Source organism: Sebastes fasciatus, chromosome 11, assembly GCF_043250625.1.
Source record: "Sebastes fasciatus isolate fSebFas1 chromosome 11, fSebFas1.pri, whole genome shotgun sequence".
NCBI classification, from domain to species: domain Eukaryota; kingdom Metazoa; phylum Chordata; class Actinopteri; order Perciformes; family Sebastidae; genus Sebastes; species Sebastes fasciatus.
In genome coordinates, this window is record NC_133805.1 from 6,943,877 (window position 1) to 6,962,528 (window position 18,652).

General features: G+C 42.2%; 1 protein-coding gene across 6 annotated transcripts in view; it reads left to right on the forward strand.

The window, feature by feature from the left end:
• The window catches only part of astn1 (astrotactin 1), a 418,066-nt gene that overhangs the window by 367,844 nt on the left and 31,570 nt on the right, over positions 1–18,652 (forward strand). For all 6 annotated transcript variants that reach the window (XM_074650205.1, XM_074650206.1, XM_074650209.1 and 3 more), the window contains 3 exons: positions 2,085–2,362; positions 4,053–4,186; positions 4,710–4,861. In XM_074650205.1, coding sequence (XP_074506306.1) covers positions 2,085–2,362; positions 4,053–4,186; positions 4,710–4,861 — 564 coding nt within the window. The remainder of the gene's footprint in view (positions 1–2,084; positions 2,363–4,052; positions 4,187–4,709; positions 4,862–18,652) is intronic.

The following is an 18,652-nucleotide window of genomic DNA, read 5'->3' on the forward strand; positions in this document are numbered from 1 at the left end:
TCATACAACCCCACTTCAAAAAAATCAGAACTATCCCTTTAAGTGCAAGAAAATATGTGCGAAATGATTTGGTGTTAAAAAGGTAGGGGTGTGAATGTGGGTGTGTGAGAAATGGTGTTTGTTTTGAGGTATTAAGTGGGAGGATTTGTATGTTTATCCCAACTTACATCACCTTTATTTAGATGAATCCTCCTCTTACAAAGCATACAGCAACACAACATACATCTGTTACATTGAATACAAAGAAAATGAAAGTGCAAAAGATCACTTTTAAAGGAGTTGTGAAACAAAAAAAGTAAACATTTAAGCATGGGAGTTATTCATATTATACACTTAGAAAAATTGCCTTCTCTTTGCCTTCATCTTGTGCATATGTGTTGGTCCCTGAGCTTGTGTGCTCGCCCATGGCTCATAAACCTGAGTTGTATTCCATCAAAGGGAGCTCGCACAACAAGCCTATTCCCTAATTGGTGCTTGAGCTCTTAAATTGCCTGTGTTTTTCTCACAGCTAAGCAGACTCCCAAAATGGTAATCTGAGAAATTTCCCCTTTTAAAAAAGAAAAATAGCGTCAAAGTTCTGCATAAAACATGTTTCCCTCTCTCGCTGCTCTCTAGTGGAGGTCCCACACTCTGCCTGAGACAAAACAAAACATTTTATGGGGAATATTTGATTCACATATTTACATTATACAAAAGTTAAACTTAACAAACATTTTGTGAAAGGGTAATCAAAAGTGACATCAGGTGCATGACAAAAGTCTTTGACCAAAGTATTCGTGTCTCTAACAAGGTCAGTGCTGATAGCATTCAGGAGGTCAAACTTTTCTTTCAATAGATGTCAATAGATTAAGATTTTATATAATATATCTAGATTAATCACATGATTGTCTGCAGTTAATCGCGATTAATCCTGTTAAAAATGTAACTCAAATGGAGATTTGTCAAGTATTTAATACTCTTATCAACATGGGAGTGGGTAAATATGCTGCTTTATGCAAATGTATGTATATATTTATTATTAGAAATCAATCAACAACACAAAACAATGACAAATATTGTCCAGAAACCCTCACAGGTACTGCATTTAGCATAAAAAAATGCTCAAATCATAACATGGCAAACTGCAGCCCAACAGGCAACAACAGCTGTCAGTGTGTCAGTGTGCTGACTTGACTATGACTTTCCCCAAACTGCATGTGATTATCATAAAGTGGGCATGTCTGTAAAGGGGAGACTCGTGGGTACCCATAGAACCCATTTTCATTCACATAGCTTGAGGTCAAAGGTCAAGGGACCCCTTTGAAAATGGCCATGACGGTTTTTACTCGCCAAAATTTAGAGCAAGTTTGGCGCGTTATTTAACCGTCTCCATGACAAACTAGTATGACATGGTTGGTACCAATGGATAATAATAAAATAATATTAATAATAATAAAACTGAGCCGTCTACAACCTAAAAATCTCAAGTTACGTTAATGCGTTACATAAATTAGTGCCGTTAAAATTAATTTGCGTTAACGCATTATTAACTTTGAAAGCCCTAATTTATAATATATCTTTCTCAGTTGATGTTTTTGAGGAGGTAAATCAAGTCCCCTTAACTGAGCAGCGGGGAAATAATCATGAAGGTCAATGACAGCCTATAACAGCAATAGTCACATTAACACAATGTTAAGGTGTCAGTGTTCAGTACAGGCCTCCCCATTCACCTTCTGTGCTAGAGGGAACACTGAGCTCTTGTAGCTGTGGGACAAATATTTACACTGCTGCTCGTGTCTTCTGCTTGTGATGTAGAGAAGCTACAGGGAACACATTACTTTTTAGTTTTGCCATGTTGCTACAGAGGAATACAATTTCTTTTTTTTTCATTCCCTTACTCCCTAATCTCATTACTAGGAGCATGTGACTTCACCATCTATCTAGTTTATATATGTGAATAACTATCATAAAGCTTTAGACAGGAATTCTTGTTTTGTTTTTTGTATGTTATCACATTTGCCTCTGATACTTTATATTGCTTTTGCTGCTTTCTAAGTATTTCTGGAAACACATCTTTATTCAAACAATTCCCTTCCGTCTATCAGGTAACTCGCCTTCGGAGGAGTCGGAGGAGCGCGACAAGGAGCCGAGGACGCTGACCTACCCCGCATACATTGCCAGCCTGCTGGACACGGGCGCGAAGCGCATGGCGGCCGGCGTCCGCATGGACTGCAACAGCCAGGGCCAGTGCCCGCGCTCCTGCCACCTCTGCCACATGAGCCCGAGGGTGGTGCAGGGGCGGCAGCAGTCGGAACCGGTCCTGCTGCAGATCACCAAGGCCGCGCCCATCTATGAACTGGTGTCCAACAATGAGACCTACCAGGTGTGTGTACAGTGTTGATCCTGAACTATCTGGGACTGTTTAATGTCTGAAAACACCCAATTTCTTACAGAATCCATTAGATGTAGACCGATTAATTGGCCCCGATAGGACGTTTTACAAACTATCATTATCGGCAGAAGTGGGCTCTGATAGTGGCTAATGGCTGCACAGCCTCCACCAGTCACACGGGGAGGTACATCACCGTTTTGCATGGAGGATCCCCAAAAAATGTTTGCCCAAAAACATTCTAAGCTAATAATAAAGTCCAGGCATTAGTATGTGTGTGTGTGATCATTAAACCTCAGTCAGCATATTAACTGGCGTCCTGTAATGAAACCATGTGTTTGTGACCGTACCAAGTGATCCATCACGGCCGGAAAAAAAACTCCCGGCCTCATTATGAAAGAGGTCACAGAAACAGAGAAGAGTTTTCCTTTTGGAGTATCACGGCTTACCCTGCTGGCACCATGCTGCGCCATAATCTTCTGCACTGGGCTGTGACTTATTCGACTCCATCGATACTGTACGTCGTTACCGCTTCAGCAGGAGGAAAGGTCGATACGGTGCTGTCCACACTCCTGGGGGGGTCAGGCTTTCATCCTGAAGCTCAGGCAGACGGATACAGCTGCTGTTATCAACAAAGGCTGTTTGGAGGTTGCTAGAGTTTGAATGTGCAGCTGCTGGTATTGACGCGATGCACAGATAAAATAACCTTCCTACTAGAAAAAACAAGAATTCAAAAACAATCTCAAGAAAAAGAAAAGTGTTGTTTGACTGTTTGGAAGTGGGGTTGAATGTAGGTACTTATTCATAGTCAGTGTGTTACTTACAGTAAATGACGGTCGACACGCCCCTAGTTTGGAGAAACGGACAGGAGTACCAGCACAGGAGCAAAGCAATGTACTGCTGTGGACGGGGACGGCAGCAAAACATATTTTAGACACCTAAAAAAAAGGCCCACTTACCAAGATATGCTGCAATGCACCATCGAAGACAGGGGAAACTGTGAGCTAGTAAACATGGATGTAAACAATGCTGGATTTAAAATGCTAATGAAATTAGCTTTTCACAAGTGTTTCACGAGGAAGGAAGCACATTCAACACATTTGTTAGACCTCAAGGACACTCACTAAGTGATGTAATGAGTACAATTTGGTGTAAAAACAACTTTTGTTTGCTTACAAGAAAAACACCACATTGCCCTGTGGTGTTTTTCGTGTGTGTCATCATGTTGTGTGGATGATGTACAGCAGCAGTCGGTGTAAATGCATTTGCAGCGACTGACAGTTAGTTGGATTTCAACTAAAACCTCTTTTCAGTTCTTCCCCCAAACTGATCTGTAAGATTTTTGTGAAATGAAAATTTCCATATTGAAAACATAGGAAATGGTGCCGTAGGTCTAGGAAATGGACAAAGGTGCAATGTCCCTGATTCTCCTTCACCTCATTTCCTGTTATCTCTCCACTTTTACCTATCTGGTAAAGGCATAAAATGCACAAAAATAACGAAAAACATGAGGAATATAGTAAAGGAAATATTTTTAATATCCTCATTTGAAGTACAATTATAAAATAGATGATGTGAGAATAGAATTTCATTGTTACAATTTGCATTTGAATATTGCATGTTCCAATATGACATGCGCTTTGAATTTACGTTTCTTTTTTGTCTCTCTTTCTCGTCATCGTAGGCTCTTCAGGAGGCCATGATGAGCATGCTGTGGTGTTCAGGGAAAGGTGATGTAATCGATGACTGGTGCCGTTGTGATTCCAGCGCTTTTGGCACAGACGGACTGCCCACCTGCGCCCCACTTCCCCACCCTATGTTAGTAACTTTATAATATTACCTTTCTCCAAAACTCCATCCATCATTTCACTGGCAGAACTCAATCTCATGCTGCAGTGGCCTCAAGTAATGTGCCATTAGAATGCATGTGTACTCAATTTTATTGCGACCAAATATTTCAGCCATGGATGGATTACTGAATTGGGAGAGGGGGGGGCGGTTGTCTTATAATGTGTCCATGATTATAGCGGCCATTGATTTATTTCTCTGGGGAGTGCTAATCAATGAAATGAGCTGCTGTATTGATTGGTTGGCATTAAAACATCTGTACACATGGGTCTCAGCGCTACATAGCTGCAGATCAGCGCTCCAGAGTAAAGGGATAAATGGCTGTATTTTCTGTTGACAGACGTGTTTGTGACATTGCAGGATGTGTTTTCATTGGGTTGCAGTTTTGCGGAACACGAGGGGATAATAATGTTAGCTGCCAGTTACAGTAATGAGACCAGTTTGCTGACAACAACTTTCACTGAGCGACGTGGTTTTGCATCTCTGTTGCCAGGCTGAAACTGTCTTACACCTACGAGCCCAGCAGCTCATTGGTCATCATGGAGTGGAACCACACCGAGCCGCCAATCGGCGTGCGGATCGTCGATTACCTCATTAGCCAGGAGAAGGTGACGGAGAGGACCGACCACTCCAAAGTCGAGACAGGTATGTCGGCCCAGAACACAGAGAACACCTCAAGAGTCTGGCCATTGATGATAAACAAGGACCAACAGTTGGAGAATTGTGAAATAGGCGAATGTTGCCAGGCAACCAGTGATGCCAGTTTTAGCAGGTGGTTAGTGGAAAAAAATTAAGACTTTTGAAAGACTAAAGTCTGTCAACCTCTCGCATCCAAAGACAACATCCTAAGTCTCAGAGTTTTTAGTCACAGACTATAATATTTTGCAAATTATACTGGGGATCTTACAGGGTCACTATTAACAAGACTACAACTAGATTCCTTTTCGAGATTATTGGTGCCTTCAAATGGGGTCGTGTTTACCGTGTTCACGACAAGAGTCCATATGAACGCCCCCCTCTTGTGGTATTCACAACCTCGTAAGTGGAAAGTTTCTGAAAGCTCAGAGTTTACGGGTTGTGACGTGTTTGTTGACGTTGTCAGAAAGGCCATGGGAGTTTATTCTTCGGTGCGTAATAAGTTAATATATTGTGATTTTAGTTGTATATTGTTTTTCTTCATAATTTTATAATAAGACTGAGGAAAATGTTGATATTCCCAACAGCCTTGGGGGTCATTATGCCTTTGCATTTCCTGCATTATGTTACCCACTTGCTAGCTTGTTAAACTGTAAACCTCTGTGGCTTCTAGATGCCGACAGTAACATTAACATTGCCGTTGCTTAGCAGCGGTGTTCTCACGATTTAACCACTTGAACGCCAAGCATATATTGTGTACACGACTTCCCATGTTGTAAACACGAGCTCACAGGTTTCATTTGAATCACTGGGGAGTATGCTTTAGCCACTGTCCTGAACGGGGCTACTTGCAAGCTAACTTTAGCTACAGGAATGTTTTCTAGTAACCTACAAGCATTCTTCAGCTGAAACGTACGGTTAGCTCGTAGGTTAATAGTAAACATTCCAGTAGTTAACGTTAACTTGCACGTAGACCCTTTTTTTTCCTTCTCCACTCTATTGTGGTACAAATGAGAGGACACGTCAAAAGAGGCGCTCTTGTTCACTCCACAACTCCACCAGTTTCTCCATGTTCACTTTCTACCCCGTTTGCTGCTTCCTGTTTGGTGCTGGAGAGCACGCGTACCTATTGGCTGTTGACAATGTTCGCTTCATTGAACTTCAACGCGAGAAAGAGACTGGCTTAAGACAAGCTCGGACTGACTTTTATGACCACCTTACATTCATTCCGACATTGGAAATATGTCTGCGATGGTGAAATCGCTTGCAAAGTCGTCAGTTATGCTTTATAGATACAGAGCCTGACCGTGCGTTTCCCTCCACTATCACTCCCCGTGTTTCCAATAGTCACTGAACCAGCCGGTGGGCCTGTTGATGTTTTGGATGTGTACCACTTTGAGATGGGTAATGAGTAAGTCAGTTGGCCTCGCTTTTGTATGGGCAGCTGTAGGCCAGCGTTCATCATTTTCGCTGGCTCGAACCATAAACCCGCCAGTTTGTCAGCACCATGTGGCCACGTCAGCCTAATTTGTTTAATCTAGTCTACTAAACCACCTGGAAGGAATATATTCGTACTGCAGGTCTACTGTTTGCAACAAAGGCTCACTACAATCAGTTGTATCAACCCCATGTGCCCTGTAATTTGGGAAACTTCTACTGCAAAAGTAATCAATGAATTAACAATGCCAGTGCTCAATCTAATTGTGTATTTTGTATAGCTTTACACGCAGGCCCAGGTTCACTCCATGTGTTATAACTCAGTTGTAGTTTTTAAGGCCTCCACAAGATGGTGTACACCAGTAATAATGATAATGGAGAAGTATTTAGTTTGATGATTGGAATGAATTCTGGGCTGTGCCTAAACACTGATTTCATAAAATAATCAGCTGTCTGTGTACTGTATTTACATAAACAGTGTTTTCTAATGAACTACTGTAATTGCTTTCAGTGTTGCAAAAAGGGAGTCTTGCAATTTGACAAATTAGCCATATGACAGTATGATATTCATTTAAAATCTGTGTGTTTCTTACAGTAATTGACAACATATCAACACAAAAGTGTTTAAAACTTTACACTAAAAGTTCTTTGCCTTTTTGCCAAGCAGTTACTTTAAGTGTTTTCAAAGGGTTTTTATATTTTTTCACAGTTTAATCCATATGGATTCAGTAATTTGCTTATTAGGGTATGTTTTCCCTCATGTTTTCACTAAAAGGAGGAAATCATATAAGCAGCCACGGGAGCAGCAACAGCAGTGTGTGTGTGTGTGTGTGTGTGTGTGTGTGTGTGTGTGTGTGTGTGTGTGTGTGTGTGTGTGTGTGTGTGTGTGTGTGTGTGTGTGTGTGTGTGTGTGTGTGTGTATAGCTCTGTCATCCATAACAGAGCGCACAGCTTTATTTGGCCGGACTTATATGAGTGGAAGCTGGCAAAACAGGGGCAGTTTATTTTAGCAGTAATGAGCCCATCCATAATGGAGACTGTTACAGTTTCCTGTGAGTACCAGAGTTTGTTGTAGCTTAATGAGAGAATAAACTGTATTAGTCAGAGCGGTGAGGATCATTAATCAACGCAGCGGACTCAGATGGGAGAGGGAAGCAGGTGAGCATTTTCAATTTTAGTTAGATTACAGTGAATATGAGCTATAGGTTCAGCAGTAATGCTCCTTTTTTAGCTGTGAGAGATTTTATATTCTTTAAAAAACAGCTTGTACTGTACCATCATATATTTTAAAGGGGAAATATCATGCTCATTTCCAGGTTCATACTTGTATTTTGGGTTTCTACTAGAACATGTTCACATGCTTTAATGTTCAAACATTTTTCTCATACTGTCTGTCTGAATCTACCTGTGTTCACCCCTCTGTCTGAAACGCTCCATTTTAGCGCCTCTCTCTTCTAGACCCCCTCCTGAAAAAGCCTTTGCAAAAGTAGTTCTCAAGCTGTGGGGGATATATTCTCATGAGCCTGCATGTGACATAGGAAGGGGAGCCAAACCTGAATAGCTTGTTGAATCACATGTTTTCTGATCTAGACAGCCAACAAACAAACTGACTGGGTTGTCTTATTTCACAGTTTGTGGGTTGGTAGGTGCTCCAGATACCCACATCTATTTGCACAAGCTCTGAATAAGTGAGTTTTTCATGATATGTTCCCTTTAAGTCAGTATTTCACAACACATTCTCACTCCCAACTCATCGAATACCACCTCTTGGTCAGCGCCCCTCGGCATTGGAGACCGACGTGCGGGGTACCCCTCTTGCTTTAGTTTTAGACGGACCAGGGACGGCGTGTCAATATACACCGATCAGCCATAACATTATGACCTCCTGCCTAATATTGAGTAGGTCCCCCTTTTGCCGCCAAAACAGCCTTGACCCGTCGAGGCATGGACTCCACTAGACCTCTGAAGGTCTGCTATGGTATCTGGCACCGAGCCGTCAGTAGCAGATCCTTTAAGTCCTGTAAGTTGCGAGGTGGGGCCTCCGTGGATTGGACTTGGTTGTCCAGCACATCCCACAGATGCTCGATTGAATTTAGATCTGGAGAATTTGGAGGTCAAGTCAACACCTGGAACTCGTTGCCAGCCACATGATGTAAAAGAAAATGTGATTCATCAGACCGGGCCACCTTCTTTCATTGCTCCGTGGTCCAGTTCTGATGCTCACGTGCCCATTGTAGGCGCTTTTGGATGTGGACACGGGTCAGCAATGGGCACCCTGACCGGTCTGCGGCTATGCAGCCCCATACACAACAAACTGCGATGCACTGTGTGGTCTGACACCTTTTTATCAGAACCAGCACTAGCTTTTTCAGCAACTTGAGCTACAGTAGCTCTTCTATTGGATCAGACAACACGGGCCAGCCTTCGCTCCCAACGTGTATCAATGAGCCTCGGGTCTGACCCTGTCGCGGGTTCACCGGCTTTCCTTCCTTGGACCACTTTTGGTAGGTCCTGACCACTGCAGACCGGGAACATCCCACAAGAGCTGCAGTTTTGGAGATGCTCTGACCCGGTCGTCTGCCCATCACAATTTGGCCCTTGTCAAAGTCACTCACATCCTTACGCTGGCCCATTTTTTCTGCTTCCAACACAAAGTTCAAAGTTCAAAATGTTCACTTGCTGTGTAATATATCCCCCCCACTGCTAGGTAACATTGTAACAAGATAATTCATTTTATTATGTTATGTTATTGTGTATAGTATTCCTATTCTAGAATATTATGTGTATATGCAGGTTAAGATTGTGGTTATTTCAAGCACAGTATCGTCTTGAAACTAAATTTCCACACAGGGCTGGGCTTCATCTTGACCAACCTACAGTACAGGCACGTATCATGGCAGCTGGTGCTGTGCTTTAGTTGTATACATTTCCCTTATTCCTAAACAAAATCACAATTATCACAAACATATTGCTGTATAAACCCTGGGGCTTTTGTATCCCTTGGAGATTTGAGGCTCAGGGGCAGTTACCCACTTTGCCAGGGTGGTAATCCAGCTTTACTCCCAATAAGCTTATGTTTTCTTATTTGTGGGAAATGGAAAGTGTACCGTCAGTGGAACCTCTGTGCTAATGTATAGTGACTGCAGGAGGACAGCTGCGACTTTAATGCGGGGGAGCGTTTTGACGAGCAACAATGAAATATCACTCGAATGCCAAATGTGACCTTTTTAGTTTCTGTTTTGGAATTTTGGAACATAATTTGTTCTTCCTGTGCCCTTTGAACAAGCTCACCATTACCACTGTGTTCCATATGGCCCGAGAAAAACAAATGTTTGTCCCATCCCCTAATCTGTGCTGTCAGAGCGATAAACAGAGAAGATGAAAACGGCGGATGCTCAAGTATCCGGCATGACTTTCTGCGGTCGAGGGAACATTTTAGGCCTGCGGTGCCTTGATATAATGTTTACTTAGACTTAAAGTTCAAACAAAGTTCTTATCGGGCCACAAAGTCAATCTTTCAGGCATCGGAATAGCGCTGTGGTGCAACATCAAAGTTGACGGGTTTTTGGAAAGAGTTAATCACGATCAGACATATTGAAAGAAATGTGATGCAACAGGAACTGCTGAGAGTACAGATGAAGTCATTACTGCTAGAAAAACCTGCTGATGTATCTTTGTTGTTATCAGTTAGTGGTTGATACAGAGATATAGACGAAATAGTGAGTGATATTCCAATCAGATAAAACAGTCCTTCTTGTATCGAACAAGATACTGTCACTACCACGGAGCTTATGGCAGTGTTTTCATGGAAATCAGCATTGGTACTGGGCAAGAAGCACAGGAACTGTGGCACAGGAATATTCCGTTCAGTGGATTGTTTTCTGTCACGCTGTGCTTTTCCAGTTTACCAATTCTGTTGCACTTTAAATAAGACAATGCGTGTTTCCATGGTGTCATGCACTTTAGCCATCCTCATTAAACTAATGGTGGTTACTTTCTTACACAAGGTCTTTACTGTATCTTCAGCTCCACACAAGGGTTATTTCTTAAAACTTTCCAGCCAGTTCCATAGCTAATCACTAGCTCTTTCTAGGCCCTTAAAGGATCGCATAGATATTATGTCACGTACTCATTGGAAAAACAGACTCTTCATTAATTGTTTCAAAACAAACTCACGGACAAACCACTTGCGTGGGTTGGTGTGATTCATCACTGCAAAATTGAAGCTGAGGATGAATTTATCAGACTCTACTTGCTTGTTGCCTAAAGATCCATTTTGTTCATTCTCCTCTGCAAGAAATGCATGACATTGCACTGTTAAAAAAAGCTGAGTTTACAACTACGTTAGTTCTGCTACTTGAGCAGTCTTTGAGAGTAAAGATGCCTTTTATATATAATATGCACTTTCATGTCTGCCTCGGGGTGTTTGCTGCTACTTTTAGCCTAGTAAGTTTTATTTTTTGACATAAGGTCAGCAAGTATGTGAAAGTCTCTCTTTTTCAGGTATTCTGGACCTTATATGTGATAGTAAATACTTTATCTTTATCCAACACCTTCTCACTCCCAACTCGTCAAATACTGATGCTTGGTCAGTGGCCCTACCCTTCAAACTGTGACACTCTAGGTACCCCTCTAGCATCAGTTTTGGACGTGTCAGCAACGGCGTGTCAGTTTCCACTTTCCAAACTTCCTTGCTCACAGAAAACTTACAGTTTCTGCTCGTTACATGCATACAGTGTCTTTTCAAAGTAAACCTCCAACACAGGTTTACTTTTAGGGCTACATACGCAACAAAAGCACTTGGTTAGGCTTAGAAAAGGACTGTAGTTTGGGTTAAAATAAGTGCATTTATTACGTAAAATAACTATGCTTGATACGTAACTGCCGCTAGTTTAGTACGTACTGTAAGTTACATAACAAAACTAAGGTAACATAACTTTGACTTGGTTTCACACAGGACACAACATCAGTTGCCCTGACCGTCTAATAATGATGCGGATGGGTTTACATTGGAGTCGGTTGAAAGCCCGGTGTGTCTGTATCAGATGCCGAGGGGCACTGACAAAGCATCGGTATTTAACAAGTTGGGGTTGAGAACCGGTTGCTTTATCTTTATAATTACGAAATAAAGTCCCCAAACTTGGGTTGCAAAAATAAATATTAGTCCAAACCATTCTAAAATAAGGCAACCATGCATATCTGGTCTAGTGTAATTTTAGTATGGGCACAAAATCTTAAAGTTTTAGTCTTTTGAGTTGAGTAATACCAACCAGATCTCTTTTTATGCCTCCGTGCCCGGACGCATTACATTTTTGGGTTGTCCGTCCGTCCGTGCCATCCTCGTGAACGCGATATCTCAGGAACGCCTGGAGGGAATTTCTTCAAATTTGGCACAAATGTCCACCTGGACTCAAGGGTGAATTGATTAGTTTTTGATGGTCAAAGGTCACTGTGACCTCACGTCCATCCCATTCTCCTGAACCTGATATCTCAATAACACACCATGGAATTTCTTCAGATTTGGCACAAAGGTGTACTTGGGCTGGAAGATGAACTGATTAGAATTTATTGAGGTCATTGTGACCTCACATCTGTCCCATTCTCGTGAATGTGATATCTCAGGAACGCCTTGAGTGGATTTCTTCACATTTGGCACAAACGTCCACTAGGACTCAAGGATGAACTGATAAGTTCTGATGAAGTTAGAAGTAGTACATGAGAGATCATAGCATCTGGTCCAATAAAGACCAGTATCTTTCTGCTGTAGCACATTGATGCTGGCGATGAATTAAGCCCACCCTGAATTGCATAAGACCTCCACATCAGTTCAGGGTTGTTTCAAGGGGCAGGGCGGCTCTTTTGACTTTTGTGACCACAGGGAGATATTTGTTGTTGTGCTGTTGGTTGCAGAATGGGGAGAATCCAGCATCCAAGTTTCTTCACTTTGGAAGAAGTTGAAGTCCATCAAAGCTGCTCTAATGGGAAATAACATTTTATATGATGTACTTTTTTGGAAAAATACCTCAAAAGTTTTTCTTTCTTAAAAATAAAAGAAGTTTCTGCCTCTGAAATATCGAGACTAATTCTGGGACTGTAAAACTACTAGGAAACCAATAAAAGAGGCCTTCACTTTTGAACTGACACAATGTAGAATTGCAGAGCTACGGGTTTGTGTGAACATACATATTGAAGCAAAGTTATATGTGATTTTTTCCTTTATATATGGATTCATATAATTACTCGCTAAATAAATACATTTGGCACCAATGCCCAAAGCCTCCAAGCAGTTTCTTTGGTATTTTTCAATATACAGCTAGCAGTTTGGCATGTACAGGAAGTCTCTATGGCACAAAGTAGTATTACGAGAATTTTAAACCAATAAAAAGCTAAATCATCATCAGACGATAGCCGGTGGGTTCCAAGATTTCGGCCAATGCGTTCCACCTCTTTTGCTCTCCACACAGACTGTTTACCTATATTCAAGCAAAGCCTGCTCGAACATGATTGGTCAATACTATTCAGACTAAAAGCGAAAACAAGAATGCTTCCAATACCAAAATCTTGTCCCAGATTCTACATGTAAATGCAGAATCTGTTCATAGAGATTAGTGCAGCTTTAATGTAACACTTCAATCTCAATTACTGGCAGTTGGCTTGGTAATATACAGTGCAAAAGTCAAGTAGAAGGGAGATGGGAGAAGGTGAAGGTGTCGGAGAGTGCAAGGCTGTGCTGGAAGCAGTATGTACCAGCGCCGACTATGCACCGAGCTCAAAAAGGCCACAGTAGAAAGGATTCATTCGGTTTTGGCCAGCACTAACGTGCATGATAAATATAGTTTGGCTGCAAAAGAAACGAGTTCCCTGATATTGACGGAGGATGATGGAGAGATAGATGTGACCCTCTTTATGCAAATAAAAGTTTGCTGATGGCTATCCAAACATTTCCACTCGTTGGAAAAGAATCTTAACACAAAACTTTTTCTCCTAAAGAGCAGTGAGTGAGCGCTGCGTCCAGAGACAGCCAGACTTGCAAATATATGTGAACCCCTTCACCTCCCTTGCTTCTGCCAGATGCCAAGAAGATAACACATAGGTCAGGGGATTACACAGTTTACAGAGATCACATTCCGTAACTTCTGGGTGTTGAAGTTGTCAAAACTTTTTAACAGCTCGCTCTCAGTGCCATTTGGACTCTGTGATGTGCGAAATTACCTGGCGCTGCTCTAATTACACTGAGTGAAAGTTATCCAGCTCTGGTTGGTGTGCCTCAGCTGCATTAAAGGAAGATAGAAAAACACATAAAGGAGGAGAGTTTTGATCGGGGCCTCCCACCTATGCATGTTGTCTATGATTGATTACCTCGGAGACCACACCCTGATGTGAGGTAAAGGTGGCTGGGCACGGATGTCGTGTTGAGTTCCGAGAGGGGAGGGAAGAGGAGAAAAAAGACCACCAAGGAGAGTGGAGGAGCGAGGGAAAGAGAGAAGGAAACGGAAAGACAGGAGCGAGATTGAACAATATGGAAAGATCTGGAAAGACGCCCGTACAGTGTGGTTTTGATTTCGGCTGTCAGTCATCTGTCATCTCGGAGAATCAGTCTCACATTTGAGCTGATGTATAATTCTCCACAGATCTCCCCTTGGCTGCCTCTCTCCTCCTCTCATGGCTTTTCCTTCACCACTCCCTCATCTTTCCTCTCATCTCCTGTTCCTCCTCTCCATCGCTTTTCTCCCCCTAAAATTCTTATCTCCTCTCTTTTAATCTTTTCCTAACCACCTCCTCTTTTTTCATCCTTTCTATCCAGTTTATTCTAGTTGGCCCCTTCTCTGGCCTCCTCTTCCAGCTTTTCTACCTACCTCTTTTCTTTTCTTGTTCCTTCTTTTCCTTTTCTCCTTTCTCTTCAATTTTCTTTTTTGTTTCCAAAAGTCATCAAGACAGGGTCAAACATTTGTCAAACAGAATTTGTTGGAAGAAAAATCTACACAATGTACGCTCAGACTACACTTAAAACTTTTTCATGCAACCATGTCTGTTTGAAGTACACTATATAGCACGGGAGGAGCTCTAAGGCCATTAAAGGGATAATTCGGATGTTTTGAAGTGGGGTGTATGAGGTACTTCTCCATAGTCAGTGTATTACCTACAGTAGATGACGGTCAGCATGCCCCTAGTTTGGAGAAACAGGCAGGTGTTACTGCACGGAAGCAAAGTAATGTACTGCTGTGGACGGGGGCAGCAGCAAAACGTATTTTAGACACCTAAAAAAAGGCTCACTTAAAAAAAATCAATATCAGTTTAAGTGTACGCTATATTTGGAATATTTTTGCTGGTTTACCTTGCTGTGAGACAGCCGTTTCCAACGGGCAACTGAAGCGGTTGTATCCATCTACGCTCTCGCCAAAGCCACCAGACTCCATTGAAAAAAAACAGTAATTTAACCTCATAGAACACAGGAGTTGCTGGTCTACCACTGCCTCTATCAGTTTGTTTGTTTGTGTTATTGTTTGACTTAAAAACTCCAAAGTCACACAATAACACAAACAAACTAACCGATCGAAGCAGTGGTAGACCAGCAACTCCCGCGTTCTGCGAGGTAAAATTAGTCTTTTTCAATGGGGTCTGGTGGCTTTGTCAAGAGTATTGGAGTATCCGTGAAGAGGACCCGCCCCCTCCCGTCCCTTTGTAGATATAAACGGTTCATGCTAAGCTAACGAAAACACAACAGTTCTTATTTTCAGGTGATTATACACTAAAGAAAACATACTTATTAATATTGTGTTTAATTTCTGCAAATAGATCCCCCTAAATGCTACACACTGTTCCTTTAAAACTGATATGGATTTTTTTTTGGTGGCAAAAATACGTTTCGCTGCTGCCCCCGTTCACAGCAGTACTTTACATACACTGACTATGGATAAGTACCTCATACAACCCCACTTCAAAACATCCAAACTGTCCCTTTTCATCACAACTTCCTCATTACAAAGGGACGATGAAACCCCCAGCTCCATGGATTCACGCCATAAATTAGGAGTTATGATTGATGTTTTGCAGTATCTCTGCACCATCTTTAATGATACTTTAACAGGCATTGGTGTAACTGCGTAATGTGCTAATATAGATCAAATGGAATGACAAGGGAAATCCATCAACGAGAATATACAGTATGCACTTGTTTTCTACAATTGCGGAGTACAACAGTGGAATACTTTTTTGACAAATAAGTGTCTTGTCTTGTGGCATATTTTTTTTTTGGTGCATAAACAAAACAGCAGTGACTAGTGAAGTAGTACAACGATGATAAGAACCGGGTAAAAGACAGAATAACAGAAAGTCTACGAGAAAACCAGGGACAAATCAGATGCATTCAACGATAGGGTACGTCACCGCTTGAACTGCCAGTTGAGTGGAGCAGCACGTCCCATAGTGTACCGCTGGATTTAACATTATAGACATGACCACTGACTATTTGTGTAACAATTTAGCCACAAATTCACAGACTGACCAGACACAGTCCAGACATATACTCGGAGTCTTGTTCTCTTAAAAGAGAGACAGTAAAAAGAGCACCATGTCATGAAATCAGGCGATAGATGATGAGATAGTGGTTGTACTACATCCAGAGATAGTATCTGTTTTTATCATATTAGTCCTCTTACATCTGTATCTTTCCCGACTCCACCACCCACAAAAGCTGACGTGGGTGGTAGAGCAGTAGGGAAAGTTAAATTGATGTACGAGTACCGAATAAAAGTAGAAAACGTCTTCATCAATTGTTCACACTAATCCGGTATAAATCATTCGTTTTTAACACTTGTATCACTGCTCTCGGAAACTGTTTGATGCTACTTCAATATCTGAAATATTGTTTCTTCCCCGAATGTAATCCCCAAATGGCTTGCATGATAAATTCCAGAAGGAACAAAACAGAGCATCCATTTACGGGAAGAGATCTGAACAGACACTACTGATCATCTATGAAAGAAACTAAACAAAAGCCCAAATATCTGCCCTTTGCTTTCTCTGAAGGTTCATCAGAAACAGATGTCGGAGTATCCCCCCATTTTCTGCAAAACATCCTTAAAGCTTGTTTATACGCAGAGCATATACTTGTTGACGGCTGCACGGTTGCATTTATGTATTTTTCATCTTGTTTGTGGTTATGTAATGAAAGATAAGTCCACATACATACAGCTGATGATTATAGCGTCCAGGACTCGGCCAGATCTGGAGCTGACAACAGCTTGTTTGTGCAGTAATCTCTTTCTTAACAAGCTTCAGGCACACAAGGTGAGATCATAGTGGAAGTGCACACATACAGACACGCTTACGCGCGGTCCCCCGGCAGATGTGTGGAAGCTTCACGAATAGGAAGTCTGCTTTAAGTCAGGGCAACACTCGGCTGGGCTGGTCTCGCTGTGAAAACAAACATCCCCTGAGCTGTGAGCAAATCCGATGATGTAACAGCTTTGATCACCCGGCGAAGGGCAAGGTTTGCTCAAGGGTCAGTGGAACACGGATTCCAATCAATAAACACATTACTCACCTATCTGCATCACACGCACAGACACCGGGGGCTGACCGGAACATGTGTCTCACCCCGGACCTCAACGAGGCTGAGCTTCCTCTTAGCGCCAGTCACTTCCTCGGAGCTGCCACTGCTTGACCCTTCCCACCTGCTTTCTCTTTACTGCAGTGAGCGCAGCACTCGGTTCTGCATAGCTGGGTGTCAACGCATTAGGTGTAATTTCCACACATAGGTGACATCTTAACCCCGGAGTCCAGCTTGCAGAGGAAGCACGCAGCCCAGAGGTCACTTTAACTCGCCACATTGTAGCTCTGCCTGGGGAATCCTGAGGCCTTGTCAGGCTAGACGGAGACATGTAATCCCTCAAGCGTGTTCTGGGTTTGACCCCAGGTCCCCCTTCTAGTTGGATGCACTCCACAGAAAGGTGTATATAATGCATCTGAATCAGAAGCCTGGAGCACCTCAGCTGGCTTTTCAATGCATAGGTGGAGTGGTTCTGCCAGCCCGATAATGCGCAAGGCGCTTGGCCTTAGCCCTACAAACACCGGACATTTTACCAGGAGTCCGTTGGTTTGTTTTGTAAGTTACGTTAGTGACGGTTGTGACGATTTCCGTAGTTGGGTTACGTTGTTTTTGTACGTACTTTACTTAGTTTACTTACTTATATTAAGCCCCACCATGACATTTTCCCTTACATTAACTAAGCGGTTTTCTTGCCTGAACCTAACTTGCTCAATGACACGTGAAAAGCGGCGTACAAATGACACGCGAAAAGGCTAAAATGCGTACTCTTGATACGTGGAATGTCCGTTTACTTTTCCTCTGGTAAACAGTCACGCAGTGTGTATGTATCTAGGGCTTTTATTGTGAAAGGTAAGGACGGAAGGAGGGGATCTGGTATGTGCTGCCTTTCATAAAGGCTGAAAGGAGTAATAAAGTTTGCCGTCTTGGTTCGGACTATGGAGCCTCTGTGTTGTTGTACAAAATAGTGTACGCATTGAATATGTTATCTCGATTGGTCGACACCTTTATTCTTGGTGCGAAAACTCAGAAAAATCAAAAGTACATTGCTTTTTCGCCGCATAATATTCGCATTCTGCATGCAGTTCGGAAAAATATATTGACATTCTGCCAGCATCTTACCGTCATGATCAGGACCCCAAGATTGTAAAACCTTTCCCTCAGGGTAGCAACTCACTTTCAACCCAGAGATGGCGGTCCACCTCTGGGTTGAAACCACTTTCCTGATGGCGTCAGACTTGAAGGTGCTGCTCCTCCCAAACGCAGGAAAAGTTCCTACAAAGGTATAAGACTTGAGGATCCTCTGAACTGCAAAGTGATGTTTATCAAGTCCAGCAGCTCCTCCGATCATCTGATCCAACTTACCACGGGTGGTCATCAGTCGACAGCTCTGCATTTCTCTTTACTCCGGTGTCCAAGACACACGCTTCAGATCTGATGTGATGGCTGCAAAGTTCATCATCGATCTTGTCCCGAGGCTCTGCTGCCACGTAGACCTGTGAAGTACCCGGGGGTTAAATCGGGGTTTGTTACAAACAAGCTCTATTTTGATGTTTTTTTATGCACCGTGGCACACTAACTACATTCAAAGTACATGTGTTAATCATAAACAATGATGTGTTATTATAGATTAAACTACCCAGCAGTATATAAAGTCATTAAAATCAGCTCCACTTTTACCTGCTGCAACATTAAAGTGATGAACACATGAATGCATAAATGATTATAATCCAGTAACATCATTTCAATTATTAAGAAATGGGTCATTATTTATAATGACTACTTTTACACTGTAGTATTTGTACTTTTACTTG